We start from the raw sequence: 24,534 nt of genomic DNA, 5'->3' as shown, positions 1-24,534 counted from the left end.
GTTGACTGGGAGCCAGTGTAGGTCACTGAGATGGGAGGAGATGCAGCTATGTCAGGGATGTCCAGGATGGGTCTGGCTACTGCATTCTGGACTCTTTGTAGTCTTGAAGTTTTTTGGTGATGCGGCATAGAGTGCGTTGCCGTAGTCCAGTTTGTTGGTGATGAGTGCGTGGGCAACTGTCTTCCTCTTATTTTTTTTTGGGGGGGGGCAGGGGGATCCATTTGCAAATCTTCCACAGGAGTCTAAGGGTGTGGAAGCATGACAAAGAGATGGTGTTGACTTGGTGGGTCATCGATAGAGAGGAGTCCAGGGTGATGCCCAGGTTGCGCGTATAGTCAGTGGGGGTGGGGAGCGTTACCCAGAGCGGTGGACCACCAGGAGTTGTTCCAAGCTGCAGGGGTGGAGCTGATCACAAGAATCTGTCTTGCCCGAGTTAAGCTTGAGGCAGCTGGCTCCCATCCAGGCGGCGACTGCTCTCATCCCGTTGTGGAAATTCCTATTGGCTTTAGCAGAGTCCTCAGACAGGGAGAGGATGGATCAGTTTGGTGTCGTCGTGTAGGAGACTGTTTAGCTCATGTTGTTTGGTGATCTTGGCAAGCGGGGCCATGTAGAGGTTGAAAAGTGTCATGTTGAGTGAAGATCCTTTAGTCAAGCCGCAGCAAGTGTCTTTAGGTGCTGAAGTGAACGGCGAAAGTCTGACCCTTTGTGTTTTTCCGGTGAGGAAGGACCTGATCCAGTCCAGGGCTTTGTCTCGGATGCCGGCATCGTGCAGTCTGTTGCAAAGGGTGGAGTGGGAGATGGTGATAAATGCAGCTGAGAGGTTGAGGAGGATGAGTGCGGCCGTGCCTCTGCGGTCTAGTATGATGCGTATGTTGTCAGAGGCTGCTAAGAGTGTGATTTCGGTGCTGTGGTTGCTTCTGAATCCGGACTGGGATGGGCGTAGGATTCAGTGTCTCTAGGAATTCGGTGCGTTGCCGGTTGCCGACTTTCTCCGTTACCTTGCCTGAGAAAATTAGCAGAGAGATGGGTCTGTAGTTCAGCTCCCTATGGTCAGTGATGGGGTTTCTTGAGTAGCGGGCTGATTTCAGCTTGTTTCCAGCCTGCGGAGAATGTGGCGGTCTCGAAGGTTAGGGTGATGGTTCGGCAGAGCTCTGATGCTATGGTGGCACTGGCCAGGTTGAGGTTGTGATGGGTGCAAGGATCCCAGGGTTACATGGGATCCATGAGTGGATCCATTCCATGTAATATGCAGGGAAGGGAGAGCAAGACCTGTTACTGCTCAAACTAATGTAAAATATTCAGAGGTCAGTCGAGGCAATGGGATCAGCTGGTACAGGTTGATGTGTATGCAAAAGCACCAGTGGTAAGACAGTCTATCAAACGTACTATGGCACAGCTGTACATGCAGTATTAAGGAGAATACGGTAGATGACCACCAGAACTCTGAAATTATTATTTTCAATTTAAAAGGGCCCCTTTCCAATGTGTATTTTGCTTTATGGTGTTAATGTGCTATACACATTAACACCATAAAGCAAAATACACATTGGCAAAGCCCATAAGTCTGATTTTAACTGCCAGCCTTTGGGGTTTATCAAGGCTCGTTTTGTTATGAAAACAAAAACTTTAGTGTTGAGGGAGCTTCCAGGCCATTGCCAATAAATAAAAAATAAATACAGGTAAACATTTTTATGTTTCAGAAAGCACACATTGCCATAGCACTCCATGGCACTGAATGGAATTACATTTGTGTATGGTTTTGCTTGTAAAAGAGCACAATGCCATTACTTGCAGAGAAGCTAGACAATTGCTATATAGATGACGAGAACTGGTTGAACGTTCTTAAAATTAACTATTATATGTCGAATTTTATTAAAAACAAAATGTCTTCATTAATGCCAGACCGAAGAACGACCTTCCATTTTACTCAAGACCACAATGATTTGCCAGGATTAGGTCAAGCTACATTCAGGTAATATCAGTATTGTTGACTATGCGAGTTCATGCAAAAGGCTGATGGTAAGAACAGATTTGCTAGGGGAGATTAGATATTGTGGATGCAGGGATATAGTTTCAAAGAAGAGGTTGTGATCTGTGAGTTGAGGTGAGGTAAATCTGCAGAAATGTAGCAATAGAGATTAAGATCAAGGCAGCCAGACATGCGATTTAGAGTGGGCTAAACTCAGAGGGAACATGGAGAGAATGGTAGGTAGGCAAGGAGAGGGTCATTCAAAAGACAAAGGAGAGGAGCCATTAGTAAATGTTAATATGAGGTCAATTGTATCTAGCGGGAGGAGCTTGTAGGGTGACATTCAGTCTCGGGGTGTAAATCATTCGAAAGAAACACCATTATTTACGTGTGATAGTACTATTTCAGAAAATATAGAGGACCAACAGTGCACAGAGGAGATGTGGCCTAGCGACTAGAGCGACCTAGAGAACCAGGCTTAACAGCCTGTGACTGAGCAAATCACTTAATCCCCCGGTAATTTACAAATAGTGTAGTGTAACAGTTACTTTGTAAAGTGGGCCAAGATCACGGTACATAAAACTGCAAGAAGTAAAATAAAAATACAATTTTAACAAGCAATAATTAAGTGTAAGCTATTCAAACATCAAACGAGTGAAACTTTCACAGAGATGAAAAACCATGGATCATTTGTAGAAGCAACTGTGGAGCTAAACCAGGTTTGAAAGAGTGTGCAAAAAAGAAAGCAAAAGGCAAGAAGTCCTTTTCACATTGCAAAATGGACACCGAGCTCGAGGCCTGGCTCAACTAACCATAACAGTAAGCAAATACACCCTCCCGCCAAGAGAATCCGATATTTCCCTTGCGTCCTAGTTTTACAAGACGTTCTACTTCAAAATAGCATGAATCTTTCAGCAAATCTGAGGTGCATTGCCATTACAAATATTTGTCCATTTTTTTTGCATGTTTACCCTGTCAGTTCTTTTTTTTCTCTTCAAATATAAATATCACTTTCCCTTGCATGCTTGTTGTTACACAGTCCATCTCTGCCGTATGTCCCCAGAAGAATCCTATTTGAATAACCTCGGTGTATTACGGGGTTCAACCTTTAGAAGTGAGACGTGGAGATGAGTTGCATATTCCGAATATTTCCAAGGTGCTTGCTGGCCTATGTTGTTTATGTTAACTTTTTGCACTTGCTAAAGCACAAGCAGCTCACTCCTGCAGGAATATTCCGGTGCTAAATCTTAATACCAGTAGGGTCTTTGAGGGTCCATAAACAACCTTTTTACAGGCGAGCGCAAAGCGCTCAATCCCTTGTAATCTCTCTTTGGGCTTCAAACCACACCCAAGTCACGTTAGTTTCTTTCATTGGTTCGTGAGCTTGCCCTTTAAAATCTGCTTGCTTTCATTAGTGAAAGGCATGCATAAGTCATTCTTTTTCCGGTGTTTAGCCCTCCTCAGGTGCAGCGACCAAGTACTGAAAACATACGAGGCTCCACGTTTTCCGTCCGGTTTCTGGACTAATTTTTATATTTTTTTCGCAGAGCTATCTCGCTGGGCAGAAGTCGAGCGTTTTGCATGACATCGACCCTTTTACATAGTTAATTTCACCTTTGCGGGTTATGTAGATAGTTGCACTTTTGCCGGTTACATGGATAATTGCACTTTTGCCGATAGGTTTCACTACGAGTGAATGTTTATTTCCCTTTGTGTCTGCTTTGCACTGATGGCGGCCGTCAGCTTGCTTATGTGAAACTTTTACTTTTATGTTTATATGGCAAGAAAAGTCCAGTTATGTGAAACTGTTTTATTTTTATTTTCAATTTATGTGGCAAGAAAAGTCTAGTTAGGAGTCTACAATGCTAATTGCTCTAGCTCAAGCAAACGCGAGATCGGTTGCATTGCAAATCCTTGTTTAAGTTCTCTTTTTTTAAAAAAAAATTTTTTTTTTTTTACTTGAGGAACAGGTCTGAACGGAGTCTTGGGGCTGGTAGGATACTTTAGTGAGCAATAAATTAGGGAGTGAGGCAGCATCCTGCGATTCCCCTATACATATAGAGAGAATTTCTCTCTCCTCCCCAATACATGTGGCAACAAAGTATAGGAGTAGTGTGTGCTTTATCTGTGTACAGATAGGGGACAACTATGTATATTAGATGAAGCTGTTCAGCTACGATAACTGATGGCTAACCTGTAGGATTCCAAGTGGTGCAGTTATAAGCCTCCTTCTCACGTGGCATCAAGTAACTTTTATGCCTTCAATTGTCATTTTTGCTGTCCTCTTAAACATGACTTTACTTTACCTTTACCTTTCTGGGAAACGTTATTTCTTGGTATAAGAATAGGAAACATACAAAATAATTGAAGGGGTTAACCATGGTAGGTCATGTGGCCTAACACTCAGAGCTTCCAACTTTGGAACTGGGCAACCATGTTCGAGTCCAGGCCTCAGCTGAATATCCTGTGACTCCGGGCAAATCACTTCATCTCCTGTGCCTTAAAATAAAATCTGAGCTTATGCAATGTAAGGCCTGGGCCGAGTTCGCTCCATATGTAGGAGGCGTCTATTTACTAAGTCACCCAGTTATTTAAGTTTAACTGGAATTCGTTGCAGGTTCATTCCTGCTATGGCTGACGTGGTCCTTGGGCTGGACATGGAATGGACATAGTGGGATAAGAGTATGGAGAATCATCAGCATGCAGGAAAGCCTTGGATAACCTTGCCAGGGTTGGGATCCTTTTAATGTCAGGCGGTTCAAGCACTTGTAGGATTGGAGTGGAGAGGTGCCCTATTATAGCCGTTCTTGATAGGAAGCCTTCCTGACCTCTTCTTTGCAGTTTGTTGCACATAGTGGACATTTGGCTTTTATTGCCCTGCTTTTAAGGCTTCATTTCATTCTAATTAGGGTCCACGGGCAGCAATCTTCTGTGAGGCCAAGAGACGGTTCTTTAGATGTTTTTCTTATAGAACTTAAACTCCCTCATCCCCTTCCTGTTACAAGTATGCACCCCATAGCAGAACAGTATGTGCTTCGTTGTATCTGTTTGTTCCTCTGGGATCCAAATCCTCCAGCATGCCGCTATTGTTTGTTTTCTTTCTGTGTGGAGCCATTTAATTTCACACAAGCCCAAAATGCTATTCTCAAAGTGTTGAACAACATCTTAGATTGCTGGAGTTCACCACTAACCTAGAAACTATTTATGTTGCCTCTCATAGAAAGCTGGCCTTCTTGACTGCTTAAATATGGATGAGCCATATGGAAGGTGGTGTATGATTGAGGTTAAGAACAATACAATACAATTTTCACAGCTGCAATATAGGTGTGACTTTCCAGCGAGGGTTCAAGTTTTTATGAATCCACATCCCTTTCATATTAGCTCAAAAGTAAAAATATTTACATATGTATTTGTGTGATATAAACACTGTACACCATTCGCTGTCACCAAATGATAGCAGACTTCAGAAAAGCGAGAGGCAGTGTGTAGGAAGTTGGCTCTGTATGTGCTATTTCAAAGTAAGGAATAGCATGCACAGAGTCCAAGGGTTCCCCTTAGAGGTAAGATAGTGGCAAAAAGAGATAATACTAATGCTCTATTTTGTGGTAGTGTGGTCGAGCAGTAGGCTTATCCAAGGAGTAGTGTTAAGCATTTGTTGTACATACACATAGACAATAAATGAGGTACACACACTCAGAGACAAATCCAGCCAATAGGTTTTTGTATAGAAAAATATCTTTTCTTAGTTTATTTTAAGAACCACAGGTTCAAATTCTACATGTAATATCTCATTCGAAAGGTATTGCAGGTAAGTACTTTAGGAACTTCAAATCATCAAAATTGCATGTATACTTTTCAAGTTATTCACAAATAGCTGTTTTAAAAGTGGACACTTAGTGCAATTTTCACAGTTCCTAGGGGAGGTAAGTATTTGTTAGGTTAACCAGGTAAGTAAGACACTTACAGGGCTTAGTTCTTGGTCCAAGGTAGCCCACCGTTGGGGGTTCAGAGCAACCCCAAAGTCACCACACCAGCAGCTCAGGGCCGGTCAGGTGCAGAGTTCAAAGTGGTGCCCAAAACACATAGGCTAGAATGGAGAGAAGGGGGTGCCCCGGTTCCGGTCTGCTTGCAGGTAAGTACCCGCGTCTTCGGAGGGCAGACCAGGGGGGTTTTGTAGGGCACCGGGGGGGACACAAGCCCACACAGAAATTTCACCCTCAGCGGCGTGGGGGCGGCCGGGTGCAGTGTAGAAACAAGCGTCGGGTTCGCAATGTTAGTCTATGAGAGATCTCTGGGTCTCTTCAGCGCTGCAGGCAGGCAAGGGGGGGGTTCCTCGGGGAAACCTCCACTTGGGCAAGGGAGAGGGACTCCTGGGGGTCACTTCTCCAGTGAAAGTCCGGTCCTTCAGGTCCTGGGGGCTGCGGGTGCAGGGTCTCTCCCAGGTGTCGGGATTTTGGATTCAAAGAGTCGCGGTCAGGGGAAGCCTCGGGATTCCCTCTGCAGGCGGCGCTGTGGGGGCTCAGGGGGGACAGGTTTTGGTACTCACAGTATCAGAGTAGTCCTGGGGTCCCTCCTGAGGTGTCGGATCTCCACCAGCCGAGTCGGGGTCGCCGGGTGCAGTGTTGCAAGTCTCACGCTTCTTGCGGGGAGCTTGCAGGGTTCTTTAAAGCTGCTGGAAACAAAGTTGCAGCTTTTCTTGGAGCAGGTCCGCTGTCCTCGGGAGTTTCTTGTCTTTTCGAAGCAGGGGCAGTCCTCAGAGGATGTCGAGGTCGCTGGTCCCTTTGGAAGGCGTCGCTGGAGCAGGATCTTTGGAAGGCAGGAGACAGGCCGGTGAGTTTCTGGAGCCAAGGCAGTTGTCGTCTTCTGGTCTTCCGCTGCAGGGGTTTTCAGCTGGGCAGTCCTTCTTCTTGTAGTTGCAGGAATCTAATTTTCTAGGGTTCAGGGTAGCCCTTAAATACTAAATTTAAGGGCGTGTTTAGGTCTGGGGGGTTAGTAGCCAATGGCTACTAGCCCTGAGGGTGGGTACACCCTCTTTGTGCCTCCTCCCAAGGGGAGGGGGTCACAATCCTAACCCTATTGGGGGAATCCTCCATCTGTAAGATGGAGGATTTCTAAAAGTCAGAGTCACCTCAGCTCAGGACACCTTAGGGGCTGTCCTGACTGGCCAGTGACTCCTCCTTGTTTTTCTCATTATTTTCTCCGGCCTTGCCGCCAAAAGTGGGGCCTGGCCGGAGGGGGCGGGCAACTCCACTAGCTGGAGTGTCCTGCTGGGTTGGCACAAAGGAGGTGAGCCTTTGAGGCTCACCGCCAGGTGTGACAATTCCTGCCTGGGGGAGGTGTTAGCATCTCCACCCAGTGCAGGCTTTGTTACTGGCCTCAGAGTGACAAAGGCACTCTCCCCATGGGGCCAGCAACATGTCTCGGTTTGTGGCAGGCTGCTAAAACTAGTCAGCCTACACAGATAGTCGGTTAAGTTTCAGGGGGCACCTCTAAGGTGCCCTCTGGGGTGTATTTTACAATAAAATGTACACTGGCATCAGTGTGCATTTATTGTGCTGAGAAGTTTGATACCAAACTTCCCAGTTTTCAGTGTAGCCATTATGGTGCTGTGGAGTTCGTGTTTGACAAACTCCCAGACCCTATACTCTTATGGCTACCCTGCACTTACAATGTCTAAGGTTTTGTTTAGACACTGTAGGGGTACCATGCTCATGCACTGGTACCCTCACCTATGGTATAGTGCACCCTGCCTTAGGGCTGTAAGGCCTGCTAGAGGGGTGTCTTACCTATACTGCATAGGCAGTGAGAGGCTGGCATGGCACCCTGAGGGGAGTGCCATGTCGACTTACTCGTTTTGTCCTCACTAGCACACACAAGCTGGCAAGCAGGGTGTCTGTGCTGAGTGAGAGGTCTCCAGGGTGGCATAAGACATGCTGCAGCCCTTAGAGACCTTCCTTGGCATCAGGGGCCTTTGGTACTAGAAGTACCAGTTACAAGGGACTTATCTGGATGCCAGGGTCTGCCAATTGTGGATACAAAAGTACAGGTTAGGGAAAGAACACTGGTGCTGGGGCCTGGTTAGCAGGCCTCAGCACACTTTCAATTGTAAACATAGCATCAGCAAAGGCAAAAAGTCAGGGGGCAACCATGCCAAGGAGGCATTTCCTTACACAGTGCAGTTAGTGTAAGTGAGTATATGGAGCAAAAAGTGTTCTCAAACATTAAAATCTCTTGAACGCATTCAGATCGCCTAAACCATCTTGCAATGGGAAACCACACTGAACCAGTCATGGCTTTCTTCATCTGGGTAGTGAGCAGACCAAGTGGATGCTGGACCTCACTGCATAAAGCGGGGCCAAAGAATACAAAAAAGAATAAAGGATTGTTCAGGGTGGTGGTATACTCACCAGGCTTATTAGCCACTCACTTTGCCTGGCTGACCCGAGGCTGCCATACTGTCAATGTCCGCAGCAGTGCCAGGCAAGTTGTAGAGCTTTAGCTGAATATTCAGAGCTGTCTACAGTACTTCTTTTTAGAGCAGGATCTGAAGCTGCTGTGAGGGGGTCATGACAAGTCTCTATCTCCCATCAAACTTTGCCTCTTTGACACAACTGTTTCTGATCTTAGGCTTAATGTTGAACTTGTGGATACTGTACTAGTGATCCGGTAGTGTGCATGCATGATACTATGTGCTTTGGATAGATGGGCGTCCCTTTGGGATTTGTAGGGGAGCTACTTGTGTTTTTGTATGACTTTTTAGAGTTGTAAAATCTGATGTGGTTTCTTGTCTTGTACGTCTTACCCACTTGTGAAAGATGATTGGCCTTGAACTTCGCAGGGGGGAAGAGATATGGGTGAACTTTGGAGTCCGCAGTGGTCCTGTTTATATAATAAGAAATGTGTTTCTGGTAGGGGGTGCTCGGGATGACACCGAGTTGAGAGGTTCACTTGCCTGTTTAGAGTACCTTCATTCTTTTATTAACTGTAGGTTCGTTTTGCTCCTTTTTTTGCTTTTTTTTAGACGATTACATTCTTGCCTTTATTAAAATATTAACTTATTTGGTGCCTTGCACCTCTGAAGTTTTTGCACATCTACTGTTTTAGACCCAAATGTGTATCATTTTATGGGGCCAATACTAGTCATTGCTGTACTCTCTTAATTTTATACTAGTCAACCACCTTCACCCTATGAATTGTTTAATACTGTCTGTGATGCATGTCATTGCCATCGCAGTCTGAAAAATTGTGTATACTGTCTTTTTAATGTTGATGGCCTCACACGCAACATTGAGGAAGAAGGTGCTGTCCTACATTGCCTTGAAATTCACAGGAGATACATCTTTCAGTCCTGAAATCGAACAAATTAGGAAGACTGGATGGATAGTGTTAGTAGTAGTTTATTGTCCACTGCCCATTCTGATACCAGGCCTTCTTGAAAAAGGTGCAAAGCTGCCATCCTGTTTCACAGATCTGTACCGGTCACTGTTTTGAAGACGAGGACAGACCCTCTGTGCCGTTAAGTCTTCACAAACATTAAAACTATCGATCAGATTCTGATTGTGGGGTCAGTGTATGCTCCCAATCATGATTGGGCATCTTTTTTCTCAATGTTATCAAGACTGTTGACTAAGTTTGGTCACAGCAAGACAATGATTTAGGGGGGGGCCTGGAGTATAGCGATTGATCCCCTCCTTTGGATCATTGTGGCACGATGGACACAGCTAATGCAAGGGATAGAGCAATCTTGCATGATGTACTGAGTGATCATGGCTTGAAAGATCCATGGCGTTTAACACATCCATGAAATAAAGAATATATATTTATCTGCTGTGCACATGGGACTTGTTCCCGGATAGACTTCTTTTTAATGTCTCGTGCCGCGCTGGCCTACCTGAGTGCTTGTACAATTGAACCGGAGGAACCTCTGATCATTCCCTGGCAGTTCTGAAATTTGGTCTAGGGTATGTCTCTCCTGTATCAAAGAGTAGTTGGCTGAATCTCTTGCATTATTGTTCTCCGCAGAGTATACAGAAACTTATTGGCCATCTTTGTCAATTTCTATTGGATAATGAATCCTCTCCACCTTCTGTGTAGATGTTATGGGCAACAGGAAAGGCCACCTTAAGAGGTATGCTCATGTGTAATTCAGCAATCTGCAGGCGAGAGACGCAACATATGCAAACTCGATTACAGAGGATGGTATGTGTTCTCACTAAGACTTACGTCAGTTAGAGTGAGACACATATGATCTCCATACACACCTTAAAACATAAGCAGAATATGCCCTGCTTTGCCTGAAGTGGCGTCACTATGAGCAAGGTAAAAAGGCAGATAGGATCCTTGCCAACCCAAATCAATGAGATGGCCCAGTACTGCTGAGTGCTCCCGGCTTACCTCACCCGAAGAGAAGTGTAGGGCTGACAAGACCCACTTGCAAAGCGTGCCACACCTGGAGGTACCTGAAGAATTGTGTATGGGATAAGTTATATTGTTCCTTTAGTTCTTGAAAAGACATCAGTGTCCCACCACGGCGGATATCTCCCAAGTATGTTATCCCATTGGGCGAATCCTGTAAGACCAAATACTTGTTAAAACTAGGTACCCTGCCACAAAGGAGTCATGTCTGTAAGGTTGCAGTTCCATTGGATAAAGCGCAAGGCCGCCCTCCAACAAAGCTCCGTCACCTGGGTGCAAGAGGGCACCGTTAATAGTATCGGGTTCCCATAAACCAGGCCAAGAAGACCCTTGAATGCCATAAAGTGCTGTTCTAAATGATATGCAGGGTCATCTCACCCCCTTGTAAACCATTCATTGTTGGAACTAAATAGGTAGCAATATAGTATCCATAGATCTTAATCATGCCAAGGCCTCCATTGAAAGGAGATTTTTGTGCCAAGGTGGATGCCACCTGGTGTCGCCCAAATGAAGGATGGTAGTTTCAATGTCAGGGAACAAAACCACGCCTGAAGAACCGGAAATGGAAAGTTCACCGGAATATACAGGTACTGGTGGAGGAACATCATTTTAAATACTGTAATGCGTCCCATCAGATTGAAAGGCAGCCTGCTTCATTTATGGAAGACAGTATCGAAAGCCTATGCTAGGGGACAAAAATTGAGGGACCAGGCCAGGTCCGGAAGGCACAAGATATGAATTCCCAGATACATAAATTAATTGCATCTGGCTGGTATGTCAGGGCACCGGTTTGGCCCAGTGACCTCACCAGCTACCCCCACCAAGATGGACTTGCTTACATTAATTCACAGGCCTGAGGCCATCTTGTAGAGATAGAGAATTTAAAGACACCTAGAGCCTGAGGATTGTGAATTGCTGAGGAAGAGCAGGACATGGACTGTGCTTCGGTCTTCAATGCCCACCAACAGCCCCAGACCCAAGAATCACATTGTATCAAACCAGGTTCTATGGCAAGGGAGAACAGCGGTGGGGATAGAGGGCGTCCCTGACGTGCTCCTCTAGGGATCTGAAAGGGTAGAGACAGGACTCTGTTGACCTGACCCTGGGCAGTAGGAGTATTGTAGAGCAGGTCAACCATTTTCCAGAAAGAGGTTCCAAAGCCAGCTTGTTGAAGCAAAAGACTGTTGAATGCCTTCTGGAAGTTGACAAGGAGGGCTAAACTGCAGTCTAGGTAACACAACTGAGAAAGGGCCAGCTGCACTCTTCGAATGCATGCAGTGCCTTTTGCTTCTGCCCTGCATAAAGCTGCATAGGACAGGATGTATTAGATGGGACACTGGCTGCCTCAGCCTGGTTGCCAAGGCTTTAGCAAAGAACTTGATTTCTGTCTCGGTTAATGAAGGAGTCCGGCCTGTAGGAGGAGAAGTGGCTGGCAGGCTGTCTCGCCTTATGTGTAATTACTATAGTAGTACTGTCTGTCTGGGGGAATGAATCTTGGCTCAGTGCCCCCTTATATAGAGCAAACAAGTGAGGTACAAAAAGGGTATGGTAGTGCTTAAAGAATTTGTTGGTGAATCCGTCTAGGCCAGAGGTCTTGCTAGACTGGAGGTCAGAGGTGGCCTGTTCTTCTTTGGCCATCAGAAGCGGGCCTGATTCCCGGTCCAGGGAAGGGAAGAATAGAAGCCAGCTGTATATCCTGAAGGAGGGGGGGGGGGGGTCTGGGGGCTCTCTATCTCACATCCGCGGGGAGGGGGGGGGGATGTCTGGGAGCACCGCATAAAGGTCTTGGTAGAATGCCGGGGATGTCTGAGCATTCACTGGCAGCTCATCACAGAGGGCCCTAGAGGATTCTCTAATGAGAAGCATAACCCTGCTGGTGATACCCTGGGTTGCCAGCTAATACAACAGTTTGCCTGACTTGTCCCCCGATACCTACACTTTGTGTTGACGCCCCTCCAACATTATTTTTCCTCTTCCAGAGAGACCTGTTTCAGTTTAGCCTCACGCCATTGCCATTGTCAATTGGCGATCTGCCTCACCTGCATCCGGACCACAAACCCAGTGCTCCAAAGCAATGATCTGGCCTTCCAATTCCAAAACCTGTGCCTTCTGTTGTTGTTATTTACGTCACACATGCCCTTTGAGCAGGCCCAGTATGGTAGGTTTAATCACTGTCCATAAAGTGTCAGCTGACGACACCGAACCCTGGTTGTTCTGGAGGGTTTGTAGTTCTTCCTTCATGAAGTCAGCACAACCTGGGTCCATCAGATGCCACACATTATATCTGCACATTGGGCAAAAGGCACCTGGTCGGGCACCACATTCAAGAAATAGGGGTGCATGCTTAGATATGCCTCGTGGCAGAATCCAAATGGACTGTAGTGGCAGCAAGTCACAGGCTAGTAGCCTGAGGAGGTCAATTCTGGACTCTGTTTTGTGGGCTGCAATAGGTATGTATAAGATCATTGTGTGGGTTTCACGAATGCCATATGTCGCAGAGACCCAAGGAGTCTGCCTAGGAGTTCAAGTCCACAGAGTGTGCCAGTCTGCCTGAGTATGTCCCGCATAGGGTCCCAGTCTGCATTAAAATCCCTGCCTATCAGTTGCCCCTGGTGGGTCAGGGTGGGGGAGGGGAAAAGGGCCACCACCAGAGTCTGGAGCGCTTTGACTGTAGGAGTTGCTGGGAAACATAACATGAGATAAAATTATAGTGCTAAGCTGTCGAGCACCCCTGAAGTCCAACGTACCTCCCCTGGGAGTCTTTGTGAACTTTAGATACTGCCAAAGGAAAAGTTTGGTGCAGGAGAATGGAAACCCCTCTTGAGCCTCTAGTAAAATCCTGGGTGGTAAACGCGACCATACCTAAACCGGCCCAGGAAAGGGCACTGAGATCCTAAGAGATGTCTCTTGGAGTAGGACTACATCTGGCTTGTACCTCTTGATATAGCGCAATACTACTGATCTATTGATACGATCTAAGACTGTCCACATTCCAGGAGACGATTCTAACCATCTGGGAGGGGTCTTAAGAATAGGTACAGTGGGTCAAGGTCCCTCAGTGGTGGGGGCAGGCCAGTTGACAGTTCCTCAGACACCATCCCAGGAGTCCAGGCAAGCACAGTGGAGAGCTCACATGATGAATGCTTAAAAGAACAACAGTTTGAAACAACAATAGTCCCACTCAAAACAACACCGCCCCCCTCCACACACCCCGTACCCATACTTCCAACTCTGAAGCATCTGTCGGCAAAAAAAAGAAATAAAAAAAAAATCATACAACAAAATCAGAGGAAAATGCAGACGGGATCACGGTTGTCAATATAAAGGATAAGAATGCCTGTCAGCAGTGTGCAGTGATTGAAATTGCAATAAGGACCTGCAAGTGTGCTAATCACAAGAAGAGGGGAAAAAAGTCTCTCCACCCCCTCTGCAGTCCGAAGAGTCTGGCTGTGAGGTATAAATTACCACTCTTGGCAAGCATGTTCATGCAGAGTCATCCGGGAACACAGGCAGTGCAGTTATTTTGTGACTGTTAAGGAGGGATCAGGTCAATGAGTTGGGCATGCTCTCCCGGGACCTAAAAAGGGCTGGGGTGTCAGAAATATTTGCATCAGGATCCGCGGTGTTCAGGTCCTTCTGAATAGGTGATGAGTCCCACGAAGCCTGTCTCCTGCTGTGACCTGATTGAGCCTTTCTGGATCTGGAGTGTTTCCTCCGGGGCCCTTGAGCGGGGAGAGGCAGGGGAAAATGTCCCTTGGCTTTGATTCTGCCCGACCTCCAGAACCTGGGTGCCGCAGTGACGGTTGCTTCTGTCGCGCTGTCCAAGATCTGCTCAAGGGTGTCGAAGAAGTAGGTCGATAAGTTAAAATGATCCTAAGATGGGCCGGTAACAGAATCATGTAGCTGATGTTGAGCGTACGGACCTTCTGCTTGACCCTGTCAGAAGAGCATTGCCGCTGCTTGACTGCTCTGGTATAGTCTGGGAAGTTCAGGTTTTTAGCGTTGACATGTCGCAGACCTTCAGTAGTTTAGGATGCATGCTATCACAGGGTGAGGGGGGCCTTGAGTGGTGGTAACTTAGTTATGGTATGGTGCACCCGTCCACCACGAAGCAACAAGACAGTTTATCTGGTGGTACCCAGAACTGAAACCACTTTTCCAGGATGTTTTCATCTGAGAGCTCTCCACCCCCTCCGAACGGCCAATAAGATGCAGGTTGTTACGCCTAGAACAGTTTGAGGGGTCTTCCACCCTTTTTTTTATCCAGAGTGGCCACAGGTGACATCAGTTTGAAGACCTGTTTAAGAGTTCCCACATCATCTTCAGTTGTCGAGATCCGTGTCTCAGTCTTGGTCACTCTCTGCCACTTTGCTGAGGTGTTGATGCAGGAGAGAGAGGTCAATCCGGATACCATCAACCTTAGAATCCACCTTCTCCCTAAAGTCTTGGATTGCTGTAGGGATAGCTGGTAAGTCTGTGTAGGTTTGGTTCGGGACCGCAGGGGCGGAGGGGATTCTCACCCCCCAACTTCTCCATTTGCAGGCAGTGGGGTAGTGTTAGGATCCATTTTGGTTTGGGCCACTGCTGGTGGGGGTAGGGGGGTTTACTGCCCCCCATGCCCGGGTGGAAGATTGCAGAAGATAACAGGAGTTCAACTACCAGAGAGCAGGCCGGCTTGCACCAGGGTAGCACGAGCAGCTGCTCTATCAACTTCATCCCTGCAGGAATGCTCCACAGTTGTGTGCTTAACAGCAAGGCGAATGTGGTTTGCAAACAGGCCAGGCCGAGCAGTCCAATGGCATTGACCCCCTTGCCCTTTCCCCAAGGGCAGCGGGGTCAGTAACACCACAAGAGCAATGTTTCCTGGGGCCCCCCAGGTGTGCACAGTACATCCATACAGATGTCCCCATGTGGCAGGAGAATTCCCAGACCCCCACACTAGGGCTTCCAGCTGCCTCTGCATAGGCCCGATGGGGGCCTACAGGTCAGCGTTGCATGCCAGTTCAGAGCCAGTGCTCAGTTGGTCCCTCGATCCTCGGGTACAGCTCAGCTGGGGCTACAGCCCAATACTCCAGAGTATGGTAAGGGGGGGATTCTCCAGGGGGGAGGGGGGAGGGGCGAGAGGGAGGTGGGTGTGTGTGTGTGTGTGTGGGTGTGTGTGGGTGTGGGTGTGTGTGGGTGTGTGTGTGTGTGTGTGTGTGTGTGTGGCCGGCCATAGGTGGGGGGAATGACTCAAGGGGCCTTGAGGTCGGTCCACCCACCCCACCAGCACCTCCAGACACTGGGCAGGCCCTCATTACCCACCCAGTCAGAGGCAGCGCCTACAAGCTGTCCCAAGGCCAGCAATACGAAGTCTGGAAGCCACCATCTTGTCCAGGGCGAAATGCTGTTGGCTTTGGCGCAGGGCCACTAGCCCATTGCAGCTGATTGAAAAGGGCCAAGAATGGTGCTTGGAGTTCCCAGAACGCAATAACAAAGAGTAGCAGGCAGGGACAAATCTACTCATTACTTTAAGAAACCAGTATTCACTATTGATTTCATGGGTAAATTACTTTCCCTTATTTTTTAAATTTATTTGTAAAGGACAGCATAAAACTCGTCATAACATCATCCATCACATATTCTATCTTTACAACATATACACATCACATTTACATCACAAACATTTGTCACATGAATCAACAAAGATAACATAAATAACCAAAAGGAGGGTTATGCCCATCAACATTACTTTGTATTGCGGTCACTATTACACAATTAACAATGTGATCCCATAGGCTGTGATGATCAAGGGTTTAAACTGCACCCAGCTGTGGAATACCTAAATACTTTTTCAAAGGTATTGTGTAGTGCAACAACAATTTTGTTTATAAATTCATTAGCTTCAAAGCCCTTGATCCCACTAGAAAGATGTCAACGCGTTTCAGCCTCGTCATTCAGGGCCTCGTCAGGACTGTCAAGGGGCACTGGCACCTCTTTATTTTTGTTGTGTTTAGTTTCCACCCTTTCACAATGCTGCAAATGCTCTCGATTAATTCTATCTACTCGAGTATTACTACCTCAATACAGGCGTCTTATATTAGGAGGCGTTGTCTTTATGCTGTCAAGTCACACACGTGTGATTGAAGGCTCTTGCATTAACGCAGAGCTTCGGACGAGACGAGATGCGAATAGTAGCAGCTCCGAAGAGTTTGTGATCTTAACTTGTCATAAACTATGCAGAATGCTTTATCAAATATTTTTAAAAAATGAGTTCAGCCATAGTGACCTTTTAAAGCTACACTGGTACCCAACCCCAACTTCACACCTGGCCTTAGCTCCTATAGAAAGTTTAGCTATGCTTAGATTGCCAACTTTGATTGCTCTTCCATTTCTAAAGATGTGCCTGATGTGCACATATACTCCAGTAGTCCTTCTACCAACCTCTTAAAATAAATAAATAGCTGCATGATTCCTGCTAGTGGCACTAACTTTGATAGGTGCGCTAACTGCTGGGTCATCAATTTTGTATCCTTTCACTCACTAGCTGAATCCCTACCTTGTGCATTGTACCATCTGAATTACGAGGTCATCTGTGATTACAGAGCCATCTGTGATAACCCACTTTTTGGTCTAAAAGGGGATTGTGCCCTGATGCTCATCTGTCTAAATTGGTATTATGCATATGCATATCTGTTTTAAATGTTCCCCACATGGGGCTGCCCTACACACAATAGATTTTATTAGGCATATTTATGGCTCTTCTCACTTCTGGGTGAACCTGGCATGTTGTATCCCTAATTTTGTAATGCTACCTCTACGTGTAGTATTGTCATCTGATTGAAACCTATGCTCTGTATACCATCAGTGCTGCGCAGATTTGGGTTTCTTTTGCTATTGATTGTACTCCTCATAATCCGCGACCTTGGTGATTCTGCTTTTCTACATGCCATGCACTCTGAAGATTATAATTTAAGGATACCGTCCACTCTTAAAGTGATACTTATGCGCAGCGTTGTCAGTTCTCACTCTCCAAAACCATCTACTTACACACAGCACTGTTTGCTGACCTTGTTTGAAGCATTGTTGAACCCCACACATCAGTCAATGTCCCTAAATAAGCCAAACTTCATCCAACATCCTATCGAATAAGCACTTTGATAGGGCACTAGAACCCCAATGCAAAGCAGAGCACTTTGTGGCATTGTCATTGATATGAAGCACTACATAATTGCTGCTACATTCAGTGAAGCATGCACTGTGCTGGTTACTGTGTGAGGTCAAACCACCCATGGATGTTTTATTTAGGAACAGCCCTTTACAATCTGCAGCTTGCACCTATTTTGAACTGACTCAGTTCCTTGATTTGGGTTTTTTACCATAATGAATAATTTTTCTTAATTTTGACTTTTAGGAGCGCTGTCCCAAACAATCGATTACAAAGTGCTCACAAACAGACTTATACAGTTATAGCAGAGTACCATATGGTAATGTAGTGACCTTGCGATTCTCTGTGCACCTGTTTAGGGAAACACAAAAATAAGCTCTGAAAAAGCCAATAGGTGTGACGCTTTAATGGACTAGGAATAAGGTGTGCCCAACTGTACAAATATCCAACCAATTGGCTTTGCCAGTTCTTATTTACCTGACTGCATTGGGGAATGGGTGTAAGCAAAAATATCTAAAACAAATTGTACAGAAATTATTGGTTACTTTCTTTTCTGGAGCATCAGTTTTTCAGATGCTTTTTTCAGCGCTCACTCCCCAGGGTCACCAGGCTGCTCACTGATTGATTTCAGAAGTGAAATGCATCATCATGTTTTCCGGTAGGGATAGGTTTTTGACTTCGCCATTTCTGAAGGGTCATCCACGGACGTTTTGCCTTCGGCCTCCTATTGTTTCCTGAATTTGTTTTTGTTGGCTTTAAGGCTCTGAACACTTACTGATGCCCAGGGCCTGTAAGTTTAAGTGCTACTAATGGGCCTGCAGCACTCGTTGTGCCACCCACTGAAGTAGGACTTTAAAACTGCACACACATGCTGCAATGGCAGGCCTGTGACATGTTTAAACTGCCACCCTGACCTGGCAAAGTAAACCTTTTGCCTGGGATAAGCTTCCTTTTTAATGCAAATAAGTCACCTCTAAGGTAGGCCCTGGACAGCTGCAAGAGCAGGGTGTAGTTTATTTAAAAAGTCGGACATGTAATTTTAAGTTTTACACATCCGGGTTGTGAAAAACGCCTAAATTCGTTTTTTGCTACTGCAAGGCCTACCTCTCCCATAGGATAACATCAGAGTTACCTTACTACATTTTATAAATGGAACTTCAAAATGGGAATAGGTAAATAAATCATGTTTGGTGTCTCTGTAATTGTAATTTAAATTATTAACTGGTGAAGTTGGATTTTTGAAAATGCTACTTTTAGAATGTTCTGGGAAGGGTATGCCCAGATGTGGGTCCCGTGCTCACTGAACCACTGAATTCAAGCTCGCCAAGCTGATGAGGGGGTTATACCCGGAAACCGGTTCCAGGATGCTTGTTTTCAGTCCAGGGAGGACCTGTCCTGGCAGTTTGGGCTGGACTGTTCCCATGGAGAGCAGGGTCAAGACGGATTTGCATTTGACTGGGTCCATACTGGGGCAGCATGATCAACATTTGATGGATGTAACCCAGATCTGTGTCTTAGGGTGAATGTTTGACAATGTTCAGCATTTTGTTCATCATCTGTTGCTACTTTTAGAAAGTTGGTATTTTAGCCATTTGGTGCCTGCAGCCTGTCTCTGGTTCACACGAGTAGGTGTGGGTCACAGTTGGGTGTTGTGTATTCCTCCTTGACAGCCGCACACGGTGGTGAGCTTGTGCCAGTGACTGGATGAGCTATCACTGGCCAGATGGAAGGGAGGTGTTGGGCCTAGCCCCACTTACTATTGAACAGACTGTGTACTTTCTCCACACAAAGGGCTGCATACCCCTGAAGTTCGTATGGAACCAGGGACAGAAAAGCAGAGTTCCTGTGCGCTTCCGACATGCCTCTAGAAACGTCTCCCTACTTCAGAGGCATAGCTGGATATAAATACTGGACATCCGAGACCAAATCTTCTGTACCTATGGATACTCTGTCAGGAAGAAGGGCAGCTTCTCTGCTGGATTGCTCCTCTCAAGGAAATGCTGCCCTGATGTGCTGGCATGCTCCCCTCTTGCCTGGGTGAGAAGGACTGGACCTGAATCTCTTGAACCCAGAGTGGCTCCAAGGGCTCGTAGGCTGGCCTCCTGAGCTGAAGCCCCTTAGACACACACACCAGGCTTCCAACAACTTTGCACCTGTACTGTGCCATCTGTGAGTCTATTTTGCCCAGGGGTGCCCCCTCAGTCCTGGACCCTTGACAGTGTGCTTAAGGTGCTCTGCGAGCCTCTGTGGATCTAGTGGAACCATCGCATCTTCTCTGCTGTGCGGCGCAAACCCGAGCAGAACCAATGCATCTCTGCTTTTGTGTGGATTGGATCCTTCACAAAGACCTGCATCGCTGGCGTAGTCCATCATAACCGCCATTGCGCGTTGCATCATCAACGCAGGCCCTCCCATGCCTCATCGATGGCAGCCTCGATGGCGATGACTCAGGACTCCGCATCGCAGCCTTGCAGCTCTTTGGAACAGACGCATTGCTCTGCCGGCGCACCAAAGGCTTGATGCCAGACTTTGCATTGCTAGCCCTGACTACGGGATTATCAATAACGATGCAGGCCCTCACATCGCAGCCTTGGCGCATCTCATAACAGATGCACCTCTTCGGCTCCATGATTCATCTTTGACACGGATCCTCGCAACACTCTGCAACAGAGGATTTAAGGTACTTTGTTCTGCGGTCCTAGCTAGGCCCCTGTAGCCGTCCCATGCTCCATCGTGGTAGGCCTGAACTTGTGACTTTGTCCCGGTCTGGCGCCACCAGGTATCCATAGTTAGCACTTAGTACCTTTTGGTGCAATTTTGACTAACATTTTAAAAATTCATAACTCTGGTTGTGCTGATTGAACTTCATTTTTTTTTTTTTAAATTAAAATAAGTTACATTTTTTTAAATCTGGTGTGATTCTTTTCGGTTGGTGTTTCCTCTTTATTACTTTTTGAAGTATTGCCCAAATACTTTACACATTGCCTCTAAGTTAAGTTTGACTGCTCTGTGCAAAGATACCAGAGGGTTGAGCACAGGTTAATTTACGGTTGGCTTGTGCTTATCCTTGATAGGAATTGTGATTGCTGCTTGGCCAGGGTTCGAACACCAGTCAACCAGCAACTCAATTTCTCACAGAGAGACACACCCAATCAGCCAATAGAAACAATGAGATTAAAAGACTCTTATTGGATAATACTCCTTTGGGCTAATCCAGAATTTGACAATGTCTCAAGCCAGTGGCTCATGGTTTTGGAGGAAAAGAAGCCAGTGTCTGAATGAGGTTGACGGAAAGCCTTTTATGGTAATTATAGCATTCATTATGTTCACCAAGAAAGGCACACATACCTTGCTTGAGAAACTTGGAAGTGGTAGGCCAGATGAGGGGGGTGACACTATGTATCCAATATAATAAAAGAACCATGCACCATAAATTCCAAATGAGTATGTACTGTCTTGAATTGTATTTAGAGTTGAAATAGATTGTTTTGAAGTTAGACTTGGCCCCTCGGCCATGGATAAATGCCATTCTCCGACGATCAAAAACGGTTAATTTTTGTGCAAGTAGGTTGTTAAATCTTGCCTGAGACCGGGCATGTGCCTTCACTTGTGAGACAATTTGTTTACATACATGGGTTTAGAACCAGTCCATTGTTTACAAGCTGTAAAATGTCATTCTTTAGCTTCTCTTTGGTCAGCGTGTGGTGACTTCACTTCCTCTTTGTGTGTTTGTTGTTCACCTCGAGCATGACCGATTACTGCATCCTTGTGGGCTTTCAATGTCCTTCCAGTGCTTGGGCGCTTTGTGTGCTTTTTTTTTTTTTTTTTTTTTTTTTTTTTTTTTTTCTTTCAGTGGTAGCACACCACGAGGGTCCATGTGCTTGCAGGCCATTTCTTCCTTCAAGACCAGGCTAGCATTATTGCTTGCACACTTTCCTCTCACCCCTCCTGCATTCTGTTGTTGCCTGCCACCATCCCTCCGATCACCCCTCGCGTTCCGTTATTGCTTACCCCTGTTCCTACCACCCCAACCCTCATTCTGTTGTTCTTTCCTCTGTCCTTTACAGAACCTCCCACATTACTCACACTCGTACTCCCTTCTGCATTGTGTTGCTTATCCAGCTAGAAAAAAAGCACACGGAGCGCTTTTTTTTTTTTTTTTCAGCCATGCACTCCTACAGGTAGGCTAAAAGTGACCTATTAGCTTTGTCAGTGATTATTTTTCAAAGTTGCTTGGATTTGATCCCACAACTAAGTACATGATTGACACGAGGGAGAGATTTGCCTCATCATGGTTGGGCTTGAGCACAGTGCACTCAGAGATTTGTAGCTTTAAAATTTATCACATTCTTGGTGATTGTTATGTGAAATATCCACTTGCTAGTTCTGATTTGTCTTTGTAGTGCTTAGTATTGTGTTATTTCCCTGCTGTTACTGACTAGTAGTCATACTTTGTGACAACACATAGTACTTTAGATATTTTAATAAATAATAAAAACATATCTGTTCCTGAATGTTCTTTGTGTACAGGCCTCGGAGGTTAACAGCCTGACCCCGGAAGAAAGAAATCAAGCTTTAACTGACCTCAAAGCTACAGGATGGATGGCAGAAACTTCAAAAGACGCCATTTCCAAAGAGTTCATCTTCAAAACATTTAATCAGGTAAATGTTTGTTACAGAAACAGTATGTCTTTGTATCATATACACATTACATCAAGATCAGTGCAAAATCAAGAGAACATTCTCCAGTCTTCAAATACTGAGATGATTAGATTGTTCATTTTTTTTTATTCATGGGGAGAGGGAGACCAGAAATTACACATTCTAGGTGTGATGCTTTCAGGACTTCTTGTAACAACTTCATGTTACAGTATACAGTGTGCGGGAGGTTTTTAATTTATAGGTTTGTATAAAATAGATTTGATGCCTTTCCTGTGTTTCGTAATAGTGTATGCAAAGTAGTGCAATTTATTATGCTGACACAGTAGATTTAGTGGAGTGTTGGCCAGTACCTGGGGATAGCTATAATGTTTGTACATTTCAAGTACTATTTCAAGCATACTTAGAAGTTGAAAGAAAGTAGATTATTATTTGGGGTGGGCGACGGCCCACTTCAAGGAATAATAATACTTCTTGTCAGAGAATCCTCAAAGCCACTAAATTAACCTGAGCTCAACCCTTTGGTAGCTATGTCACTGAGCAATCAGCCCCAACTTAAGCCTATTTGTAAATGATGTATGCACTACCAAAACAGTAATAAAATTTGAAACACCAAAATTTTAAAAATCCAAACTGAATTGTAAAAATAGAGCAAAATGTAATAAACAAAATGACACCAAAGCAACAAAAACCCAATAAGGGGAACCAGAGGGATGAGTTGTTAAAGCTTTAAGTAGAAATAGTTCCAAAGAGCATGAGGTGCCACTGGTTGTCTATGAAATGGTTAGACCGAGACCTAGGAGCAATTTAAGGCCTACATCAATGGAGCATCGGTTGGCTATATCACATGCATTGGTACCGGTGAAGTCTGTTCTAGAACAGTCCTATTTGCTCCACTGCAAACAGTCTCCCAGTGTATCTTATTTCCAATATCGAAGATGGGAAAACCCTTCCCTCCTTGTGCAGAGCATGTGTGCCTACCCAGAGATGTGGCCAGGGAGATGAGCTATCAATGGATACCTCTGTTTCTACTCTAACGCAGATCTTTGGCTAGCAACCCTCCCCTCCCACCACGTTTGTGACAACTTGATACCAGAAGGACAAAGACTGCTTCCTTCAGGTCTTCCATTACATTCACTTGTATAAGGACAGATCCCCTTTCAAGTTAATGAAGTTCCTCGGTCACCCCTAACTGGCCTTAGTGTAAGGGAAAGAAAAACACATGCCTACACCCAGGCCATTGTCTCTGGCCTAGGTACAGTTTTCACACCTCTTTCACTTCTCATTCAGGCCACGTACATACTGGCCAGTTTGTTTGAGAGCTGAAGCAAAGTAGCTCCAGCAGCATCACACAGGGTAAATGCAACTTTCAGCAGTTCCACTATAGTTAGTAAAAATGTGTCCATTGGGTGTATTTTCGTTAAATATAAAAATAGGTCTTTAAATGTGTTCTCTTCTAATACAGATCTAACTGACGAGGGGTAATGCAGGATAAATGGCGCTCTATATCCCACAAATTGAATCCCATGTTTTATAATGCTGCTGCTAAATGAGAGCTATACCCCCACTGAAGCCCTACACGATAACCATAGTTATCAATAACATTCAATCATAGCAGCCTACGTTGAAAGTCTCAAAACAGTAATCTACAACATAATTGTTGAAATTAAATGTAGAAATCCTCTTACAAGTTGTTCCAATTACAAATTTTGTTTTAATTCCTCTTAACACAGCTCCCAAATTCGTCACACATTTATATAATGTTCCAATTTACATTAAAGGATCATCACAGTATCTTTTTCAAATCTCCATTGGTCAAGTCCATTGTCTGATATTCAATCAATTAAGCCATCCATTAAGCCAAGCCAACACGTGTTTCGTCTTGGGAGTACCCTTTGACTTCCTCAGGACTTCCTAAACGGCATTTACATAAAATATACATTAATATTCATTCATAATAACTATAATAACTTTCCACAATCCCTTTGGTGAATGTTACAAATTCCATGCTCTTCACGTGGAAACAGTGAAATTTAAACCAAATATTTAAAATAAGTTATTCAGTGAATGAGCCCAAATAATATTTTCAATACCAAGCTGCAATTTTACAATATCGTTGTACATTTACTCCGCTCATTAGTAGTTTTCCATTTGACCTGGGTACATAATGCCCAAAATGTAATATTATAAAAAACTATGTTGAGCCTGTATTGTGCTAACACCCTCACCAAGTGTACTAAAAATCCGTGCTCAAGCTACCACGTCTGTCGACATACCTGTACGATATCTTCAAATTCACATTGCTGCCCCTTTGTTTACCTTGACCCGTCAATGGTTTCAGATT

The 24,534-nt window shown here is 45.3% G+C and overlaps 1 protein-coding gene across 1 annotated transcript in view; it reads left to right on the top strand.

Annotated features, from left to right (window-relative positions):
* PCBD2 (pterin-4 alpha-carbinolamine dehydratase 2) overlaps positions 1-24,534 on the top strand; it is a 483,264-nt gene that overhangs the window by 82,324 nt on the left and 376,406 nt on the right. Inside the window, exon 2 of the mRNA XM_069199241.1 lies at positions 22,062-22,193. Coding sequence (XP_069055342.1) covers positions 22,062-22,193 — 132 coding nt within the window. The remainder of the gene's footprint in view (positions 1-22,061; positions 22,194-24,534) is intronic.

The sequence above is a fragment of the Pleurodeles waltl genome, chromosome 7 (genome assembly GCF_031143425.1).
Source record: "Pleurodeles waltl isolate 20211129_DDA chromosome 7, aPleWal1.hap1.20221129, whole genome shotgun sequence".
NCBI lineage: Eukaryota > Metazoa > Chordata > Amphibia > Caudata > Salamandridae > Pleurodeles > Pleurodeles waltl.
This window is presented reverse-complemented; position numbering and strand designations above follow the sequence as displayed.